Source organism: Onychostruthus taczanowskii, unplaced genomic scaffold, assembly GCF_017590055.1.
Source record: "Onychostruthus taczanowskii isolate IOZ18803 unplaced genomic scaffold, ASM1759005v1 scaffold35, whole genome shotgun sequence".
NCBI classification, from domain to species: Eukaryota; Metazoa; Chordata; class Aves; order Passeriformes; family Passeridae; genus Onychostruthus; species Onychostruthus taczanowskii.
The window spans coordinates 2,743,918-2,761,993 of NW_024500905.1; the positions used below are offsets into that span (position 1 = coordinate 2,743,918).

At 41.7% G+C, this 18,076-nt stretch overlaps 1 protein-coding gene across 3 annotated transcripts in view; it reads left to right on the forward strand.

The window, feature by feature from the left end:
• The window catches only part of PTPRB (protein tyrosine phosphatase receptor type B), a 62,994-nt gene extending 49,604 nt beyond the window's left edge, over window positions 1-13,390 (forward strand). For 2 of the 3 annotated variants that reach the window (XM_041411315.1, XM_041411314.1), the window contains 8 exons: window positions 144-234; window positions 1,379-1,455; window positions 2,262-2,396; window positions 3,479-3,601; window positions 3,804-3,967; window positions 5,055-5,190; window positions 7,595-7,715; window positions 8,639-13,390. In XM_041411315.1, the coding sequence (XP_041267249.1) occupies window positions 144-234; window positions 1,379-1,455; window positions 2,262-2,396; window positions 3,479-3,601; window positions 3,804-3,967; window positions 5,055-5,190; window positions 7,595-7,715; window positions 8,639-8,661 (870 nt within the window). In that variant the 3' untranslated portion in view covers window positions 8,662-13,390. The remainder of the gene's footprint in view (window positions 1-143; window positions 235-1,378; window positions 1,456-2,261; window positions 2,397-3,478; window positions 3,602-3,803; window positions 3,968-5,054; window positions 5,191-7,594; window positions 7,716-8,638) is intronic. The other variant, XM_041411313.1, reaches the window with a different exon arrangement.
• Window positions 13,391-18,076: the final 4,686 nt, after the last annotated feature.

An 18,076-nucleotide genomic window follows, 5' to 3' on the forward strand; every position in this document is an offset into this window, starting at 1 on the left:
TGTAATTTCAGTTTGTTTTTTTATAAAAAAGCACCTGCTTTCTGTCCATGGCCTTTGAGAGCTGATGAGCACTATTTCCCTTTGTGTTGTCTTGTCCTTTAATTATTTTGACCTCACATTTTATTCCTATTCCTTTTTTACAGGACTTGAAAGATGTGGGTCGAAACCAGACATGTGACATAGCCCTTCTGCCAGAGAACAGAGGGAAAAATCGATACAATAATATATTACCCTGTGAGTTTTAGCTTTGGTTGTGTAATATTGCATCACACAAGCTATTTTTCACCTTTTTTTCACCAAGCCTAGTGGAAAAGAGTGCAGCCAATCCCTTCCCTCCTTTCTGTCTGAGATGAAATATCTCTGCCAGCTCAGGTTCTTGTGCTAGGAGGCAGATGATGCATGGCCCTGAATGGCTTCACATAGAACAGTAATTTAATTTCACACTAGAGGTGTAATGACTAGCATTCAGTCCAGGGAGAAAAAGCTCAAGCTATTGGGAGCATTCAGTCACTGCTGATAACAAGGATAGTAGAAATAACAGTAGGGTTTTTTACATACAGGGTAGCATCCATTCAGTGCTCTTTGACAACGTTGCCAAATCTTTGTTCTTCAGAGTACACAGCAAACCTACTATACAATGTAGAGCTGGTGTGATTCTGCATGGTAAGACATGTCAAGTTAACCCTGTTCTTCTCATGCAAGACCTGTCTGTCATTGAGAGGTTCCCCCTTTAATCTCCCCCCTGTCATTTGGAGGTAGAACATTGAGGAGGAGCACCACATAACTCAGTGCACCACATCCCTACTAATGGATGTGGCATGTGCTGGCAGCACATCCTCTCTTATATCCTGCCTGCTCATGCCAGCAATGACACCTGACTGAGATCCAACATGGCATTATCTCATGAATCAGTGTCCTGGCAGCTCAGGCACTATATGTTTCTGTAGAGAGGGCCCTTCACCTACAAAAGATGTTAGGCCTGCTCAGCGTTAGCTCAGAATATCACTGAAGTGTAACTGTTCTTTCAAGGGCAGAGCTGGGCACTGCTTTTCAATACAGCATTCTGCTGTTAGGATCAAAGGAGGATGCTATTTTGGCCCTTTTGTTGTCACAATAAATCCTATGTAGCTCAGCAGAGGAAATTCAGTATATTTACTGCATCCTTCTTACCCATCTATCTCCTAGTCTCTGGAACAGTCCACAGCACTCACAGATTAAAGAGGCAGTAAAACCAGCAGTTATTCCTTATAAATTAGCTCTTCCTATAAAATCTTGTAATAGTGCTGGCAGTCCTTTTACAAACACATTTCTGTAAGTGCTGAGAGGGACTGAAAATCAAGACCTAGCCCTAAGCCTCTTGTAATCAATTTCTTGCTAGATGATACATCAAGAGTGAAGCTTTCCAATGTGGATGATGACCCTTGCTCAGACTACATTAATGCAAGCTACATACCAGTAAGTGACTCAAGGGTGGTGTTTTACAGTCCTCCTTCCAGTGGTAATTTTTCCATCATCTAAAACTGAATATAAAGCTGGATGGTTAAGGCTCCCCTCCCCCTTCCTTGATTCACTTGAGCTAAAAAACTAAGAACTCATTTTGTGGCTGTGCTGAAAGACTGTGTCTGACTACCATTAAGTTAACTGTGAGTGATTTACCCAGCACTTAAGGACACTTTCTTACATTGCTATAGTTATGTAAGACAGCAAGTCTAATTGGCCAAGGACATATTTTTAAAGGTCGCTGATTTTATACAGTGTCCACAACAACTGTAGCTGTCACTGCAGGTGGCATCCTCAGTGTGGAGCTGTAGCTCATCCTGACAGCATTTGCACCTTGCAGGGTGATAAAACTGGCTGAAATTAAAATAATGCCCTTTGCCAAAGAGTTATGATTGATAATAGCAGTGGCTTTAGAAATCCAGATTTCAAGCCAGAGCTCAGCTAGTTTATTAAAAATGATAAATAAAACAAAAACCCCTAGCAGCTTTAAAATTGCTTGAGAGCGTGCTGAACACCAAAGAACAATTGAAAGCTTTGAGTGTCACAAAAAGAACGGTATTTAGATAAACTGCCACAGTCTCTTCCTTCTCTCTGTTCCAATCAGTCATTTGCTCTCAGGTCCAAGGCAACAATTTAGCTTTCAAAACTATTGTCCCAGCAAGGGTTGCTGCAGAGCCCTATCTGCAACCCCAAGGCTTGTTCAGTTGTTAAAAGATTTTTTCTGACTTTTCGGAAGCTGATGGAGTTCTCTTTATTTGCAGGGCAATAATTTCCGCAGGGAATACATAGCAACTCAGGGCCCTTTGCCTGGAACCAAAGATGAGTTCTGGAAGATGGCATGGGAGCAAAATGTTCACAATATTGTCATGGTAACCCAGTGTGTTGAGAAAGGCCGGGTAAGTAGTGACTCTTCTTTGTCTGTTTTAATGTCTGTCAAATGTCAGTTTTAACATCTGTTAAAAGGTTTTGCTTCTTACTTGCATCACGCTAAAGCCAAAAAGAGCCCAGTCAAAAGAGATACACAGCATGAAATAAAAGATATAATATAAAGACTGGAGGCAGATCAGGGCTGTGAAGTGAGCATACACAGACTGTCTCAAGATCATGCAGCATGTCAAGGCTGGAATTAGAAACAGAGCTCAGTGCTTCCAGTCTCTAATCCAGGACTTTGTTCACTAGACAATTCTCTTCAGCATGCAAAAGGACAACCACCAACAAAAAGTGCCCGTTTATCACATCAACTCTGATCAACTTCTACTTTAAATATAAGCTCTGGGGAGTAAATGTTGATCAGTAAATACATCAAATTATTTCTGATATATAAGCCCTGATGTAGTTAGCAAAGAGACCACTCATGCATTTAACATTCTTCCTGAGTGCAAGTGTAGCATGGTATGCTACATGTCCCAGGTATGACCATGTCCTGTCCCTTTGTAAGACAGCAACTAGATCTGTAAGAAGATTAAACAAACTTGAACTAGTGATCCTCTAATAGCACATATAGGGTCAGTTCCTCTCAGCTTACCATTTTTTCCTGAGGAGAGGGTGAAAGCCAACACAGAATAGGATCTGTATCTTTCTGCATCTCACTGGCTCCAAGTGGCACTCTACTGCCATGTCTCAGCAAGAGATGAACAAGGGGCACTGGAAGCATAGCTCTCATCCAAGCAGAGATGTGAGAAGAGTTGGCACAGAAAATATGCTCTGTAAGAAAGCATCAGTGAAGTTCTTCCCATTCCCCCCATCACAAATTAATTATGAGGACTTCTACTTCCCACCCCAATGCTAACCCATTCCCATGGCAGACCCTGTTTGTTGAGATGGCAGAAAGTGGCATCTCTCTCTGAATTCAGCTGCTGCCTTTCTTCCTTCATCCTCAGGCACAAGAGGTCTGAAGTCTGCTTTGGCCATTGCAGGATGGTGGCATTGTTTGTAGCTATTTTGACCACTAAATCTGTCTTTCCTTGTATCCCTGCAGGTAAAGTGTGATCAATATTGGCCTCTTGACCAGGATTCCTTGTACTATGGAGACCTGATTGTTGAGATGCTGTCTGAATCAGTGCTCCCAGAGTGGACAATACGAGAGTTTAAAATCTGCAGTGTATGTTTGCATTTTTTTCTTTCCTGATTAATTGACTTAAAACACTTGCAAGGCTAAATTAGGAAGGTTTATTCCACTGTACCACAGTTGTATCATGCCTGACTCCCCTCTGGTGGAAGCTATAGCATTTTCTCTGAAGGTACCTGTTCTGTGTGTCCCTTTCTCTCTTGTCCTGATGACTCACACTTTTGAATCCCAACAGGAAGAGCAGCTTGACTCAACGAGGCTCATTCGTCACTTCCACTACACTGTATGGCCAGATCATGGTGTGCCAGAGACCACCCAGTCCCTGATTCAGTTTGTCAGAACTGTAAGAGATTATATCAACAGGACCCCAGACACAGGACCAAGTATTGTACACTGCAGGTATGTGCAGCAGCACAAGGGCTCAGTGGCACAGAGCCCTTGTCCCTACCCTTGGGAAGATCCCTAATATTCATCCCTGTTAGACTATGGGCAGCTGCAGAATCTGAGAGATAGCTGATGGTCATAAGTTTCCAGATACGTCAGAGCAGTATTTCCAAGGCACATTCATTCACCCACAACCTTACCCTGGAGATGACTCGAGAATTATTCTTAGGGAACCACTGTATTTCTGTGGTACCGCTGCAGAGCATGAACGTGTCAGCAGCTGCCACTGCTCATCGGCTTTTGCATTCTTAAATTGCCCACATGCTGCTGTTGTGGCCCAACGTTTGAATCACAAAGGGGTGTTTAAAAGGTAAGATATACCCAGGGTGAATCTGACTGTGTGTGGATATTGAGACTAGCTGATCCGTCCTTCCCCCATTCTGACTGAGACTCCCTTTTCTTGCTGCCTTTTCATGCTCTTCTGCTTTTTCCATCACTGGCAGTCACAGGGTTGCAGTTTTCCCTCAGTTCTGTGCACTTGCATAAAAAATGACAAAATTGAGCTGCCTGATCTGTTATCCACTGGCCAGTTGCAGCAGAGTATAGGGCTACAGAGGGAGAAAGAGTGCAGTTGGTGCTGTATCTTCTGATAAAGCCATATGTTCACTGGTAGTACCTGATTGTAGTATCTGACCCCTCCACCATTATATGTGCTGAGGCTTGTGTCTTACATGACCCTGTCTGTGTCTGCCTGGACAGCATGTGCTGCAGCGTGTCAGACGTCTACTGCATCCCACAGCTGCATCTCTGAAGAGAAGAGGTTTCAAAGTTAGAGTCAGGTGCAGTCTTTCAGTGTATCTCAATGACTGGGTTAATCCAAAGCAGAAAGCAGTGCAGGCAGTAGCAGAGATACCTCTACCATTACTATCCTTTCCTCCTTCCTAAAAAAATTCCATTATAAAGTGTTATAAAGGCCCAAAGGTGCCATTTGAACAATCTGTTTCTCACCCTGGAGATCTGAACTTTACAAAAGTATCACATGAAGATGGTGAATGCTTTGATCCATCTGCTTTTAAGTCTCTTGGGTTGTTTTCTTTTCCAGTGCTGGTGTTGGCAGGACTGGCACATTCATTGCACTGGACCGAATTCTGCAACAGCTGGACTCGAAGGACACTGTTGACATTTATGCAGCAGTCCATGATCTAAGGCTTCACCGCGTTCACATGGTTCAGACAGAGGTAAGGTTTGGATAGCCTGCTATGCACCAACAACAGCTACAGTATGTAATAATCAGTCTCATCTTAAAGGCTCTCAAAGCACTTTGCATTTACTCCACTTTCAAATATGAGCTAGATGTATTTTAGCTCTGTGAGAGTTTCCAGTTCAGGTTTTTTTCCACTGGCTGTCTTAGAGAGGGTCCAAACCATAACAAGTTGCAGTTATGCTTCCTGTAAATTTCTCCTTTTTTTTGCCCTGGCCCATAATCACCCCAGCAGCATTATGCATCAGGCACTTAACAGCTCACAGTTGCTTCACTGCAGAGTCCAGTAAATGAGCTTTAAGTGGAGATAGGTCCTTCAGGGATAGGTTTGGAAGACAAGCCTAAACCAGACAGATAGGTTGACATAATGGAAAGGGGAATGCAGGACAGAGAAAATTAGATGTATGCAATTTTAAAGCTCTGGCCACTGTGACCCGTGCCTTTGCAGTTTATGTTTTATTGAGCTGCTCTGTCATTTTCATTATAATGATTTTGGAAAGTTGATTGGCATTCTCCAAACATACCATGGAAAAGCAAGTACATTTGTTCCCAAAGTTCAGAAAAAATAAATGCTTTGTATTTCTTTCTGTGCTTTTAAAATGGCAAGAAAATCATGTTTTACTGATAGGAGCTAAACATTTAGGAACTGGTTTAATAAAGGTTTTTTTGTGGAGTTACTCTGTACATTTTCCTTGTGAACCGTTAATAGAAGAATGAGAAGTTTGATGCCTCTGCCTGTAACTTGATACTAATGGAGCTCTTTGTTGCAATTTGGAAACCAGTATATCAGTGACAGTGTTTTCTGATAGATGTAAAAGTCTCATATGGGTATAAAGAGAGGCCCAGCTGGGAACACAAAACAAAGGGGCTCCTGGAAATATCTTAATCACAGAAGACCTTCTGTTGGAGGGGAGACAGGTTCCCAGCCTAGTTTCTGCATCTTCAGAGACAGATCCTCTTACATTCCCATCATCTGTAGTGTGCAAAGGCAGACAGACATCTCAGAAGGATGGCTCTTTTTCCCTAGCTGGAAAAAAGAGGCAACTACCTCAAGAGCCTAAATTTGACTTATAAACAAGTAAAATTGTGTAATACAAAACCAACCTTTGGCATGAGCTTGGCATGACATCTAAGCCAAAAGGCAGACAGATCCACACAAAATTCGAAGGCCACAGTACCATCATACTTGACAATACTCAGTCACAGAAAAACAGCAGCAACAAAACAATGCCTCTGCTTCAGACTTGGCTCAACATTGTTTAAGGCAAGAGACTGGAGGTGGAGACAGGCAAGGGAAAACTTTGTGCATCAGCTCAAAAGGCAGCATGCTACAGCAGCTGTAACCATTCCATTTGAAAATGGATTTTGCCAAAGAAAGTCTCCATGCTTGGCCAGCTTTCCATCATGTTGGTGGGTGGGGTGCAGGGTTCTGCTCTGCACAGAGAGCAGCTGCATGTGCATAAAGGCAGATATCCTGGCTTTCCCAGAGCCAGAGCACTGAGGGAAAGACAATGAGCAATGTGAGGGGAGAAAATACATATACTTATTGGAGAAATTATGTTTTTGAGATAATGCTAAAAAAGGTACACCTTGGTATATATGAATATGCTTGGCCTGACTTTTGGGTACCATGTTACACTAATCTAAAGACTGTTATGACCTATGTCATAAACCACAAAGAATAGCAAAGCATGAAAGTTTAATAATCTATTCTGTGAAGATAGTTTGGTGAGTAATCAACAGTCAATAACGTGCTGACCTTCCTTACATTGGTTGTGAATGTCATCTTAGCTCCATTCTATGAAAGGCACTCTTCAGAAGAGACTGTCAATTGCTGTATAGTCAGAAACAATCTTAGAACTTATGCTGGATCTGAAAAAAAAATAGTTTTTTCAGAGATTTTTCTGATTTTTTCAGAGATTTAGGTTTCTCATGGTTGTCTGAAATATTTATTTGTTATTGTAAAATTCTGTGGAAAATGTTTCTTTTCAGAACAAAAAGAAAAATCAGGAAATTTTTTGTCTTTCCTGTGCATATTAATTCTTCTACATATACTTTGTACCAAAGCACTCAGAAGTAGTAGCTGTCCAACAAAGCACCATGTGAAATTGCACTTCACAGTTGATAAAGCTTTCACTAATGGCATGATCTGTCAAAACATACTGTGTTCATTTATGTTTTACTGGTATTATTTCTAAAGAGAGGTGATCACAAAAGTTTACTATATTACCAGTGTGAAAAGGAGATTAATTTTAGAATGATATTTTAATTTTTAACACCACTCTTGATTTTTTTGAGGGAGTTAGTTTTTAATGATTTTTCACAGTACAGAAAATTAAATCACAAAAATCCTCAGTGTCTTAAAAACAAATCTTTTGCAGTGTCAATACGTGTATCTACATCAATGTGTGAGAGATGTGTTAAGAGCCAGAAAACTTTGCAGTGAGCAAGAAAATCCCTTATTTCCAATATATGAAAATGTGAATCCAGAGTATCACAGAGGTAAATACAAGTTTATCAAATTCTAAAATGTTTCAAATGCGGTAGCTCACTGACAGTCTAATTGAGGGGGAATTGTGCTATCCTTAACGATTGATATTTCTTTATTTCCTGGACCTTCATTTGTTCCCTCTGCTATTTTCATTCTTGCAGTTGTATCTTTATTTTCTCCATTAGTAGTCATTATAACATCACTTCCTGCTCCCGCCTTACCTTTATGTTGTCACTATCCTTAAGCACTCACTGACAGCACTCACTGGGCTCTTCTGCCATTCATGGAGTTCAATTTCTGTCTGCATCACCCTCATCTGCTGTTGACAATATAGGCAGCCTTGGGAGACTTCCCACCTGCTTTGACTGTAAAATATAGGTGCCCTAGGCTGTGCTCTTTCTTTCTCCCCAGAATCCCCATCCTTGTAGGCTCCTTTTCCTAGCCTGTATCCAGCCCCTTGCTGATAAGAGTAGCAGGAGTAGCAAACCTGGCACCAGCACTGCCCTTCACCTCGTGGGCCCAGGTGAAGGGAGAGAGGACCAGTGTGGAGAAGCTGTAAGCAATGGTGACCTTGTGCCTTGGTAGGGCTGATTCTTAAAGGATGTAGAAGTTTTTAGGGTCAAGACAGAAGGATCTCAGTAGTTCCGCACATTTGGACATGAGGAATGAGGATTATAGCATAAGAAATCCAAATAATTTTCTTGATCTAGCCTGTAGAAATCGGAGTTGTCATAGACAGGTAGAACAGGCTTGGAGGTGACCGAGAACTGAAATACCCAGGTTTCACACATTGAGAGTCCAAGCAGGGGTGAGATCTGAACTTTAGCTGTCACATCCATCACCAGCCAATGCTGCTGCCGCACAGCCACCTCTCAGAGAACTGCTGAATCTGTGTTGGTTTACTTTTTCTAATCTCATTTTTCCTTGCTTTCAGATGCTGTTTATTCGAGGCACTAAGAATGTTAGAGATATCTGCTTTTGTGAACACATTTGTTAACTAGGAGTTTTGTTTTGGTTTTTTTTTATGTATGTATTTCATGCACCAGAAAGGTGCCAGACCTTTTGGATGAGACTGTGTATAATTTATTGGTCTGGTGATTTTTTTTAAAGATATATAATTTAAATGTAATAGATATTAATGTATATAATTGTATTTTGGCATTATGTAAATATGTATTTTTTCTATATTGTTTATATTAATATTATGCTTCAGATAATACTATTTTTTCTTATCACAGTTTTTATAAACTGTTCTACATAAACTATTTTAAATTGTATGGATAACAGGACTGCTGCGTTTGGGACGCTATTGGCATGACATGGAAAAAGTCCTATACAGAAAACCTCATTTTTAAAAAATATTTCAGTGATTGTGAGATGAAATAAGCTACTATTAAGCAAGGGAACAGTAGTCCTGTATAGGAATTACAATGCTAGTCTACACTTTAAACTTACTGCTTTTCATCTGACAGAAATGGGAGTAACCCATATCACAGTGGCATACCTTTTACAGAACTCATTAACAACCGAGCAAAACAGGGTTCACCTCACTAGAAGCAACTGTTTCAGTCTAGTGTGACATAGTAGAAAAATATCAAACAACATACGCTGCAGTGAAGTCTAGCAGACCTTTCTCTGACCATGTACTTTGAGGGGACACAGGTTACCTACTGGTTTCTTTACACTGGTTTAAGACAGCAGAATCAGACCACAACTTGTGTCTGTGCACTTTCACGTGTGTAAAATTTTTATTAAGATAGGTGTTCAAAGGCACTCCTCAGACATTTGTGTTAATAAATGTGTTAATAAATTGTGTTAATAAATCTGTGAGGATGTGAAGTCTGGCAACTTCCTTAGCTCATCAGAAACAATGCTGTACCAAGACAACCAAAAAAGTAGGGAGATTGCAAACACATTGAAACAAAGACATATAAAGGTATATATCCAACAGTTTACTCAACTGGAGTAAAGCTGCACTTTGCCCCAAATGTTGGTATCCTTCAAATGCCACTTGCTTTCACAATGGGACAGTTTGGCCCCAGCATGTCTACATAGAAAGAATTCTTCACTGGAATGTTACCTGATGTCAGCACCACAGGGGCAGTTGGAATGGAAAAAGGCTCATCAGGGAATGTAGGCTTGCAGGGCTGTCCTGATCATGGAATCATCTAATGTTTTGGGTTGGAAGAGACATTAAAGACCATCTAGTTCCAACCCCCATGCCCCCCAAGTAGGGGCTTATTACTGAAAACATGTTTAAAATTTAAAACTTATCAACTTAATTTTGTGTCAGTAAAAGAACTGAATGATATAGTAAGAAGTACAGTCAAAGAGCACGTATCAGGTATCCTGCCCAGCCAAGTGGATTATGCGCAGCCTCTCTCTCCTCTGCAAAGAGGCATCTCATTAAGGGGTCTGAACTCTCTGTTCTGCTATTACTTATCTTTATAAAATGCTCCTCAAACAAATAGTGAAGAAACAGTACACAGTTCATCTCCACCATGAAAAGAAGGAAGAGCTTCACAGTTCTTCTTTCATATATCTACCCATACTTTTCATAGAGAAAACTTAGCTTGTTGCTGAAGACAAGTGCCTAAATTCCACTTCTGTTTTGGAGAAAAATAAATATTTCTGAAGGCCTTCCGAGAGTCAGTAAGTAGCTGAGTGCCTAACTGAGGAACTCCTGTGCCACAGCAGGACTGTGCATATCCATGTTACTCTAGTTTTCCTAGAAAAGGTAACAGCCTGATAGTCACTCTTCCTACTCCATCTGGAATCTCATCCTTTCTTGACCAAATACCCTCACAGGCCTCAGAAACCCCCCTTCAAATCAGCTGTCACAGCTGCTCAGAACATGTAAACTTGGTTATTCTTTTTAGGTGTTTCTGAATGAAAATACTGCTCATCCCTCCTGCACATCCTCTTTGGCACCACACAAACCTCAAAATTCACCACACTTAATGGAAACCAAAGAAGAAGGGAACTAGCATTAGAGTGGAAGACATTTTCATAGAGGAAAGTCTAAGCAAAACCACAAAGAAATGATCACGTTTTCTGCAGATACCTTCTTTTCTCTATTTCCTTTGCTAGATGTCTAGGTTAGCAAGCAAGGACAAACAAGCATGGTAGCTTTAGATCAACTGTTGATCAGGCTAATGACTTCTGCACTTAAGGCATTGTGAAAACTGCTCTTATGTTACATGCACTGCATTTGGTCCTTTCTTTCTTGCAGGGGTAGCCAAGGAACGAAGATCACCATGTTAGTTACCAGCAGTACAATTACACTGTTAACACAGTACCCTATAAATTACCTCACACTCCATATCACCAGGTCATTTTTTAATGCTGAGGGAAATGAAACTCACTCAATATTATATGATCTGAGGGCAAAAATCTGATTGTATGCTCTGTATGTGTGTTGTTCATCATTTTCAGAAAGACACACATTATTCTGCAGTTTATTTTATCATTCTGAGCTCCCTTTTCTGCAGCTGCAGAGTTCGTACATGTGTACCCAAAATGATTTCATAGCAGACAGCTAGTTTCACCTTTTCTCTCGGCTAATAATGGACACAGCTCATAAGCCTCTTCCTCCTCATCACTTCATAGTATGACAGATAACCTTAAACACTCTGGCACAATGCTCTTGAGCAGCTTTACATTTCTGCCCAAGTAGGTCACACATGAGACTGTATACACACATTATTGCTCTGGTTCTGCTCTCTAGCCAATCCTACTCATATGAAACCAGTGTAAATCCACTGAGAAAAAGTAAAAAAGTATCTATGTAGCATTTTGTTAATATACAACACCTACTTATCAGTATAAGTAGTTATATTTATTGTGCCTCTAAGCTGAATAACAGGACTGATTGAAAACTGTTAATGTAACAAGAATAGATTTGAGGGAGCTTGTGTGCTGAACAAAGACAGCTCTTAAGGAGAAAGATATCTTTTGAATGTCCTTGATGATGTTCAGAATTCCCGTCTTGATGTTTCCCAATAATAATGTTAGAAAGCAAGGCTAGTGTTGTTGCTGATCCATAAGCTAAGATTTGCACACTTGGAGCCCATCCTTTGAATCTCTGCATGGTCCACAAAGCTACCTGAATACTTTCATGAAAGTCAACTGGAATGCTTGCCTGAAGAAAATACCATTCCACTTCTGAAGCACTTGCAGGGTTGGGCTTTTAGGTTAATTCAAATTTTTGTGTTGAAAGTTATTTAATAATGAAAAAATTGTAATAAATATTTTTTTTAATCTGTGCAATAAAATTACAAGATCCACTAGCAGTTGTAGGGGAAAAAAATAGATTTTACATAGCTGGAGTTGATAAATGATATTTTTTGTTACTAATGGAACACAAAAGTGGGTGAGAGAAATAGGCATACTGTGAAGATGTCAAAAAGTGCAACTTTATACATTTTTCTCTGCTGCTATAGTTATTTAGCAATAAATAATGCCTAAAATGCCAGAAATATTATTTTGTGCCATAATATGCTATGAATTTCCTTCCAATTGTAGAACAGAGAAAAGAAAATGTGTGAGCTTTAAGTTTATATTATGTATTGTATATGGTTATTTACACTTTGACTTTGAAAGCACTAAGTTAAACACTAGACAGGAGTACTTGAGCACTTAGCTGTGCTCCTCAGCCTGGGATTTAATATATGGACTAGAGTGATGAGAACTACAGCCATCAAATCACTCTATCAGCATCTCTCTCCAAGGCCACAGAACAGAGAAATGCATCTGCACTCAGAGATACAGCCTACCACAGCCACAGCTTCATGTCCAAGGAGTGCCTTGGCAGGTGCTTAACATTTATTCAGATTTCTTTCAATGCTTCAGACGTACATTTTGTGTAAATAAAATGCAATAGAGAATGACCACCACTCCCTCATGGCCCTCTCACCGATGTGCCATGAGGGAGTGGTGGTCTGGGCTCTGGAGCTATGAGCTCTGGGACGTGTAATCCCATGATGCTGTAACTTTGAATTGAAATGAGTGCTCACCCCAGTATTTGGGCAACTTGCTGTGGACCCCGTGCCCTCAACTGGCTCCCTCACACTGACAAAATCAAACTCCTGACCTGTTGGTAGCACCTCTATGGCCAAAGCAAACTGGTTTGTTATCAGTGACCTCACAGATCAACAGCTGGTTCAAACTGGGATTTTTTTTCTTTTTTTTTTAAGGCTGGCAGGAAATACTGGAGACTAGGGACTAACTAATTGAGAAGAAACTGTGGAACTGGGACACATACAGTGTCAGCAATGCTGGTAGTCTGATGTCCATGACAGTTTAGTTGTTTCTTGGTTTATTTGAAAGCTAGAGAAATACTGTAAGTAACATTAGGAAGCTAAATATATATTGCTCTAGAGCAGGGCAGTACACTATAGTGAAAACCCCACAGTTTTGAAATGTGGCTAGCCATAAATTCTTTGCCAGTGCCTGGAGTAAAGTGTCTGAAAAACATCTTCAGTACTCCATTTTCATATGCAACATAATTACTTATAATTGTGTTCCTAACAAACACTGGGTGAACTGTGCTACTATTGTCAATTTAATTTATGCATTTAAGTATATTTTTATATTTTTAGCTACAGTCAACAAATCAAATATATTTGAGTGTATTTTACACATTTTTATAAATACTTCATGAATAAAACACTCATTTAAAAAATCACTTTCTTGTCTTCTGTTTGACTGCCTTTTCATTATGGATTTTATTGTCCTGCTTCTCAGAGAAAAGGTCATAAGTGAGTTTGATTTCAATTGAGACCATCTTCAGAGAACATTAAATTCATCAGAAGCCTCAGCCTGTTGGGAGAAAAGAGGCTCTGCTGTTGCCCGCTGGCCAGATTAGTGCCCATGTGGAAAGATGCCATTGTTCTCTTCTCCTCCCTGGTTTTGTGCCCTCCTTTAATAAACCAGATACTGTCTGTGGATATTTGAAACCACAGTGGGTCTTGAACTTGAGTGCCTGTTATTTTAGAGACATTTTGCCAGGCAGTCGTACCAATTAGCACCCCACTGCAGCTCCATGGCTGCCTGCCCCTCGAGGATCCGAGCCATGCTTTTTAACAAATGTATTTCATCTCCTCCTGCTCTCCACAGGTCTTAAAAACCATTAGCATAACCATCTTGTGGGGTCAGGGTGCTTGGCAGTAGCGTGTTTACTGCTAATGCTCTTCTCAGTTACTCCTTTTTGGTCATCAAAAGTGTTTAAAACAAGTTTAATTAAAAGAAAGGATGGCTTATTGACTTGTACTGTGAACTATTTGCTGAGGTGATTTTTGTAGCTAAGGCAGTGGGAGTTGTGAGATTTTTTCTTCATGATATAAAAGTTTATCTCTGAGTTCTGCTCTGTCCTGAAACCAATGCAGACACAAAAGAGAAGTGATAAAATAATCACTTAATACAGTTAATATCTGCACACAAGAAAACCAAGGCAAACATTACAAACAAGGATAGATAATAATGTTTTGACAAGATACAGCAAGGAAACTAAAGAGTCTCTTCTAGTTCAACAAGAACACAGTGGTTGATTCCTGTTAAAATATTCCCAGAATCTAGTTTTTGATATTTTTACATGCACTTGATTTGTACCTGGGCTTCATACCTACAAGCTGGTGGTTTTATCTGATAGTCATCTCCTGTACCCTAATCTCAGTTTTCTCTCTGTGCCTGCCTTCACTATCAGCTGCTTTATTATGCCCTAGAAATAACTGCTTAGACATCTTGTGGCAGGCAGGACGTAGCAATGCTGATATGTCAGCACATACCACAAGTGAAAATTTCAGATGTTACTAGCCAAGGCTTTGCACATCACTCTGGTACAACACCACTCCCAACTTGTGAAAAAAAACAAAAAACAACAACATTTCAACAGCATTTCAGTTCATTTGTAATGTTCCAAAAGCAAGAAGCCCTTCTCCTGTTCCCAGGGTCAGTGCTCTGTGGGGCTGGGGGATGCTCTGCAGTGGCTGCACAGGCCATGGGCAGGTCAGGGGGGATTCGTGGCATGGCTGGGCTGAATTGGTCACTGAGCCACCCTTGGGCTCCCCCTGGAACTGACCTGCTGTTGGTTCTCCTCAGGCCAAAGCTGCAGCTTCTTGGGGTCTGGCTCCTGCAGGTGCCTGGCATCCTCTTTATACCCCAGGTGGGTGCTTATTGCATCGTGCAGAGCCTCGCCACAATGAGCAGCTTTCCTTGGGTGAGAGGTGGTCCCAGCTCCCAGAGATCCGCAGTAGTATCAGCAGCACGGAGCAGGCACAAAGGCACCTTGGTCCAAGAGGGCAAAGCATTTTTTGGACCTCAAAGCCTTTAAGTCTCCAGGGAAAACATGACCTCAGCACCCACAGCTTTGCTGTTGACAGGTCCTGCGGCCCCCAAAAGAGGCTAAAATTCCCCTGAGGGCTCTCACTGACCAGACCGGGTCCCATTGTCAGCACAGGGAGCGTATGCTCCAAGCCAAATTGCAGGCTGCCTCCCCACCCCTCCAGACTCAAATTCCCAGTCAGAAAGGGTGGCAGAAGCATGTCCCAGCCAACAGAGTGCTCCAGGGGGGTGCACACAGCTTCAGGGTTCAAGGAGAGAGGAAAGTGTGCAGTAGCCCAGCTGGGATTCAGCGCTGGTGTGCTGCTCCCGCCGTGCTGAACCTGCAGTCGCTGAGCTGTGGGGCCGCAGCGTGAGTCATGGGGGCTGCAGAGGCACGGGATGGGGACACACCAGCTCTACCAGTGCCCCTGTCCCAAGGCTCACAGGGATCTGTACACTCCAGAGGCCCAGAGCATGAGCCAAGATCAGTGCCAAGAGCCAGGCCAAGAGGGCAACAGCCATGCCCTTGTGCAGCAGCCGAATGCCGGGATCCAAACACCGCTGGCAAGTTCTGTGGCTGCTTGGCCAGACATCATTGTACACAGCTTTTTGCACACTCATGCCAGAATCCCTGCCAAATCACACAGTGTCCTTTCTTGCCTTTGGTGGTTGCTTGCTGATGTGCCAAACCAAACCAGTAGCAGATGGAGCAGCTACTTCTTACCAAGGATAAAGGCAGAGATTTCCCACCCTCCTGACATCGGTGAGGCCACACAGCCTTGTTCGCAGAGGACACCTGAGACCTGCAATTTTAGTCCTCTCAGGACAAGAAGGGGCCCAAACCTGGGTATTTCTGCCCCTGCAAATCTTAACTCATTTTTCAGTAAGAGGAACTGTTCTTTCTAAAGGATAGGGCAGGTATAAAGGGGTGAGCTGAGTGAACCCCTCCTGGGGATCCATGTCTCCCAGCAGCCGTTTTTCAAAAGTTGGATCTCATGGATGTTTTCTATGTATCTGTCTAGGCTGGGCTTGGATAAAGCATTAAAATCATCCAGGTTTTACTAAGCAATGCCCAAGTGCATCCTCATTCATAGGTCCAAAATTGGGGCAGAAGAGCTGAATATGAGGCTACTATAACACCATCATAAAAACCCTTTGGTGGGTTGTCAGGAGCATAAATTTGGCTTTAATCTGGTACTTCCTTTTTTCTTTCTAAATCTTGGTTTCCAATTCTAGCTCAGAAAATTTTACTTTGGAAACTTAGTAATAGTTTTAAAAATTAACTCTTTCCACTATAATCACAAAATCTCTCCCAGTCCTGTTGGATACATGGGATAAATGTATCTGGTTTTTGCCCAGATGTGAGTTTGAGGCTGTAGTGTGGCCAGCACAGGAAGAAGGCCCTCCAATTCTGTTTTCCATACCCCAGAGAGTAAAGAATCTTGAAATTAAAGAAGAGACTAGGGGCATTCTGGGTAAGAACAACCAAACGTCCTGGAAAATCAAATAGAGACCATATGGCCTGTAGTAAAGCTACCCAAATAGGTTTGGTATGAATGGAGCTACACTGTAAAAACACAGAGTAAAAATAATTGGATGCAGAAAGCAAAGTGAAGATGCTCAGAATGCTCCATGCATCTTAGCTAGGGAAAAAATGTTGTACAATTAAAAGACAGCTACAGAAAGGTCCATGTGTTAACTGGGGGCAATGACTAAAGTTTTAGTAATGAAACCACTAGTACAAAAAGATGGATAGTTGCAAAGGCAACAAAGACATATACAATGTCCAAAGTATCAAACATAAGAAAATACATGCTCAAGATACCAGACATGATAAATGCCAGCATCCTGTTGTCTTATCATTGGATCTAAAAGACACCTGGAGCCAAATTGTTTGTGAGAATCCAACTTCGAAAGAATGAACTGTCAGACAACTGGAATTAATTAGCGCCCAACAGTTCTGTGCTAGAAAGGTTGGAGAGTACTAAAAATATCCAAGGAGCCTGTTTCTTTACACATCAAGCCAATTAGATCTGGTCAGGCTATGACAAATTTTCTGTAAACATTCTGGTGAGCAAGAAACTCCTCCAGCATCCTCCAGCAGTTCCCAAGGTGAAATCTTGCCTCTAAAATGCCAGAGCTTTCAATTACAAAAGTGGAGAAGGGAAAAACCAAAAAGAAGTGCTAGTGTCAAGTATGTATTTCAGATCCTTGACCTGGCAATATTCTTCACCACGGATTTGTGTTTGTTTTGCTGGGATTAGATCTAAACATCTTATTGCACTGAGTCTATGAGAGAAAAAGAAGAAAAGACAGAAAAGATGGTGAGTGAATTTTTTCTGTTCTTGTCTAGGGAAGATCCATCAATTTCAGTGGGGAAAACACACATATATCCATGCTGGGATAGGAAGGCAGCTAAGAAGAAGGATAAAGCCACCAAAGACCTCCAACAGTATTGTGGCAACATCTTTTATTTATTTCCCCTTCTCTGAAAAAAAAAAAAAAAAAGCCTGTGAAGGACCATATGGTGTGCTCGCAGGGGCAGTCTCTGTTGTGCTCTGAGCAGGGGCTGAGCTGACGAGCTCGCACAGTGCAGGAGCACACTCACCTCTCCCATGAGCTCCTTGCACCAAGGGGGGCCCACTTCTCCTTCCTCACTCAGCCTCGCCAGGGAATGCCGCACTGGAATTCTTTGTGTGGGATGCTGCTGTCCCCAAGGAAGTGGCTCTCTCCCACCTCCTCCTTTCCACCCCTGTGCTGCCCACTTGTTCCTACATCTCTCTGTGTGTTGCCACTCAGTGCAGCAGGCTGGGGAAGTGACCTGTGTTAAAATTGCCTTGTCATCAACAAAAACAAATAGCTATTTTTAATCTCCCCAGTTTGTTCCAGGGGAGATAGTCAGAGGGTTTTGTGCAGCCATGGACTCACAGGATGTAGGTTGTCAGACATTACTCTGTTTCTCAGACTTTCCCCACTCCCTTAGTCCAGCTGCACTGGCCAAACATGACCTGCCACTCCCAAGTCCCTCCTGGCTGTCCCCAGAAAATGAGAT